At 31.0% G+C, this 4,581-nt stretch overlaps 1 protein-coding gene across 1 annotated transcript; it reads left to right on the top strand.

Moving 5' to 3' along the window:
* The first annotated feature begins 2,584 nt into the window (after positions 1-2,584).
* On the top strand, positions 2,585-4,153 carry LOC141711073 (CENP-B homolog protein 2-like). The gene is made up of 2 exons (XM_074513516.1): positions 2,585-3,707; positions 3,792-4,153. Exons 1-2 carry the CDS (start codon positions 2,585-2,587, stop codon positions 4,151-4,153), a joined length of 1,485 nt encoding a protein of 494 aa, XP_074369617.1.
* The last annotated feature ends 428 nt before the right edge of the window (positions 4,154-4,581 follow it).

The raw sequence follows: 4,581 nt of genomic DNA on the forward strand, positions 1-4,581 counted from the left end.
TATAAACCAAATTCTATTCCCAAATTAAACAATAACCCAATTAATCAATAAAACAACTTGTAGAATCGACATGCAATCAATTAACTCAACATGCAATACTCTAAATCACAAATCTAACTTAATTAAACTCATGATCTAATCATTTAACCCATCTTCTTTCCAAACCAAACAAAATATAACTTGATTACACTTAAGACTTTACATGCATGCAAGGAAAACAACTCAAAAACAAAGATTTTTATATATATATATATATCATCAAAACCAATCGAACATTAAAACCCTTTTGCAAAACTCATTTATTCGAACCAAAAACCAAATCTTTGAACCAAAACCCTTTGTAAAATTTGAATAAAAATCAAAATCCCTTTTTAATAGCAAAAAGTCGAACCTACCTCCAAAACAAATCCAAGAAAATCACACAACTTATGTACTATACTCTCTCTTAAGATCATACACTAAGAAATTATGTTTTCTTATATATAACCAAGAGATGTTGATGCAAAAACTTTCTTAAACACTTGTATGCAAAGAATATATGAATAGGGGATTGAAAATGATGAAGATCAATGGCAAGATCTTTAAATTCTAAGTAGATTTTGGTGTTGCATGTAGGAGAGAGAGAGAGAGAGAGAGAGAGTGAGAGAGAGAAGAAGAGAGGGAGAGAGAGCCGAGATAGAAGAATGAGAGGGGAGAGATGAAAAACTGATGTGAATGAAGTGGTGGTAGAAATGATAAGCCTTTTGTTTGATTCTCCCATGTGCTTATATTAGTGGAATTGTAAAATTACCAACCTACTCTTCTCTCACTACTAGCACAAAATGCATGCAAGGATGATATGGTAATTTGGTTAAGTTAAAATGAGATAGTGGGGTGGTTAATGACACAACTACCATTCTCTTATATTGGAGTGGAAATGCATGCAAGGGCAACTTGGTAATCACAATCATTCTCTTTATACCAGCTGACACGTCAAACTGGAATATAATATTTATTTAAATATTTCCATTCTCACATAATAACATATAATTACACTTTACTCGCATAATTAATTCTCTTTCATTCTAAGATGGTTCAAAGATTAATATCCATTTAGAGAGGCCCATACTTTCGGAAGAAAAGTGAACTACGAGTTTTACCTAGAAAACAGAATCAGTTTGGGAAACTTATTTATATTTTCCTTAAAACATTAAAATAGATTAATTAGATACATATAGATACATCATATATTATTATTAGGAATTAACTTCTAAGAGAAGAAAAAGGAGGCTACGCTCAATAGGGAAAAAGCTGAAGAAAAAGAGATTGCTGTGAATACAGATTTCATCTTTTCACTTTACTTTTTTATTATGTTTACATACTCTTGTGTATTGTTTTCTCTTGAGATGATGAACTAATTTTCTCTCTAGGCCCTTAATGGATTCTCTTGTTAATATATAAGTTGTATTCTTTTCTCTCTATTTATATGGTCGTATTAATTGTTTATGTTAATTTGTATTTAATGCTTCTCAAAGATTGATCACCCTTGAGATTGATTTCGTAATATAGGTTGACGTGGAAGAGAAACCCTAAATTAAGACCCAATTAATATTTCTTAGGATTGATATTTATATTAGTTTGTGGTTAGGATAGGAATATACCTAAACACCCTAAGAAGTCCAACTAAGACAAAACTTAATGATGTTTATGCTAAATCTTACATAGGAATATGGGGGTTATTGCATAAATTAGAGTCACTTGAGATTCGGAAGGTCCTTTTGAATACATGATTGTCTTAGACTAGCAATTAGACCATAAAAATAGAGGTTAAAGAAGAAGCTTGTTGAAGAACATAAGATGAAGTTAAAGGCCTAGTTTTCATTCTCTTGGAATTTATTATTCAATATTTGTGTTAGTTTAATTCTTTCGTGATAATTTAGTAAACACTTGATTGATTTTTATTAGACTCGAATTAAAAGAAAAGTAGTAATTGATATTTAACAGCTTATTAATAGTCTTCGTGGGAATGAATTAATATACTACTTGTTGCGATACGTGCTCTTATGTTAAGGTTGTAAAACCGACAACATTGGGGGGTTGAATAGAATTCTAGTTTCATTTTGCTTTTTTGAAAAAAAAAATCATCAATACAGTAAAACCTCTATAAATTAATATAGTTGGGATCGGAGAATTCTATTAATTTAGAGAGGTATTAATTAATCGATAAATTAATAATTATTAATTTATAGAGAATTTTCGGTAGCAAACAAAATTAACTTTTGATTAAATTTTTATTCACATAAATTTAAATAAAATGAATTGTACAATTTATATTTTATACTTAATTCAATTAATTCAATGTATATGAATTTAGAAAGTCAATGTAATGTACAATATATTAGATTCAAAGTCCATGTAGTGTATAAGTTAAATTCATTGTATTTTACATAGAAAATATTCAATGTATATTAGGAAAATTCAAAGTACATGAATTAATTTAATTCATTGTATTTTACATAGAAAGTATTCAATGTATGTGTAGTCATAAAATATATTATATATACTGTATATACTAGATTGGGGGAAAAATTATACAAACAAAACAATGGCTTCTCATCTAAAAGGTGTCACAAAATCAACAATGACGAATGAAGCAAGAAAAGCATTATGTGAATATAAAAGAGAAAATTCATCATGCACTCAAAAAGATCTCCAGTTGTGGCTCGAGAATAAGTTTCATCTAAAAGTTAGTCAAGGTACAATATCAAATACACTGAAAAGGTCAGCAGACTATCTTGCAGCTAATTACTTGGAGAAAAGAAAAGATATTAAGCGACATAAACCAGTAAAATATCCAGATATGGAGAAGGTTCTCTATGAATGGTTTCTCCAGTACCAAGATCGTGTTAATATGACAGGAGAGCTAATTTTAGAGAAGGCAAAAGAGACCATGAAAATTTTATACCCTCAACAAGATCAGGAGCACACTTTTTCTCAAGGTTGGCTTGAGAAATTCAAGTTAAGACATGGTATTAAGTCATTTCGTCGCTTTGGAGAAAGTGGTTCTGTTGATGTACAGGACATGGAGAAGAAACTGGAGTCCATAAGGGAAAAAATAAACCAGTTCCCTATGAAAGATGTTTTTAACATGGACGAAACTGGTTTGTTTTATAGGTTACAAGCTGATCACTCTCTTGCTACGAAACAACTTGAAGGAAGAAAACAAGACAAAGAAAGGCTCACGGTTGTTATATGTTGCAATGAAGATGGCTCTGAAAAAATTCCTTTATGGATTATTGGAAAGTATGCAAAGCCACGGTGCTTCAAGAATGTTAACATGGGCAGCTTGAATTGTCATTATCGTGCAAACAAAAGAGCTTGGATGACTAGTGTACTTTTTGATGAATACATTCGTTGGTTTGATAGCCAAATGCAAGGCAGAAGAATTTTGTTTGTGGTAGATAACTGTCCAGCACATCCAAAAAATATTGAAGGACTACAAAATGTTGAGTTGTACTTCTTGCCACCTAACATGACATCAAAAATCCAACCTTGTGATGCAGGAATTATAAGAGCTTTCAAGATGCACTATCGCAGGAGATTTTATCGTGGGTTATTAGAAGGTTATGAGTTGGGACAATCTGATCCAGGAAAGATTAATGTTTTGGATGCTATCAATTATGCAGTCGCGACGTGGACGACAAATGTAAAACAAGAGTCAATAGCAAGGTGCTTTCAACATTGCAAAATTCGTTCCATAGATGAAGTTTCGAGCAATTTAAATGAACATACAACTCCGGAAGAATACATTCATGAACTTGAGGTGATGATTAAGGATCTAGTTTATCGTAATAAAATGGATGTTAATAACTTCTTAGATTATCCGGGTGAAAATGAATCACGTTCCGAGGTCCAGAGTATAGAAGAGATTGCAAACACCATCCTTGAAAATAGTGTTGAAGATGATCTTGAAGACGATACAACACCGTTGGAGCCGGTTACACGTAAAGAAGCACTCAAGGCATCAAAAATGCTTAATAACTTTTTGATGCAATATGAAAGCACCACACCCGAGCTTTTGGATGCAATAAGGAAGATTAGGGATGAGTTTCATGTTGATTTAAATTATATGAAAAAGCAAACTACAATTGAATCATATTTTACAAAGATGTAATAGCTATATTTTTATGAATATAAGGGAATTATTAATTTATAGTTTTATTGGGACCATATTTTTATACAGGGTTTTCAAAAAAATTATTATCTTATTATCTTATCGAAATTGATCATTTTTTGAACTGGCCCAAGTCGGGACCGGACAAAATTATTAATTTAGAGAGATTATTAATTAATCGAGTATTAATTTACAGAGGTTTTACTGTATACAACTGTGTTTTGAATATGCAAGAATGCAAATAAGACTTTAAAAGTATTCAACTAACACAAAGTAAATAAACATGAGTTTAAAAACTTTCTGGTGGATTTGTCTTTCCACCAGAGATGTATATATTGGAGAAATCTCTATGATGCAAGAATGCACACAGCTTCTTACAAATAATCTTTACAAATTAGAACTTGAGAGTACTAAAGATACAGCTTGCT

This window comes from Apium graveolens, chromosome 3 (assembly GCF_009905375.1).
Source record: "Apium graveolens cultivar Ventura chromosome 3, ASM990537v1, whole genome shotgun sequence".
Lineage (NCBI taxonomy): Eukaryota > Viridiplantae > Streptophyta > Magnoliopsida > Apiales > Apiaceae > Apium > Apium graveolens.

Coding starts and splice junctions, on each gene's coding strand:
- LOC141711073 (XM_074513516.1), top strand. CDS start 2,585: ATGGCTTCTCATCTAAAAGGTGTCACAAAATCAACAATGACGAATGAA. Junction 3,708..3,791: donor AAAACAAGAGTCAATAGCAA/GGTGCTTTCAAC, acceptor AAGAATACATTC/ATGAACTTGAGGTGATGATT.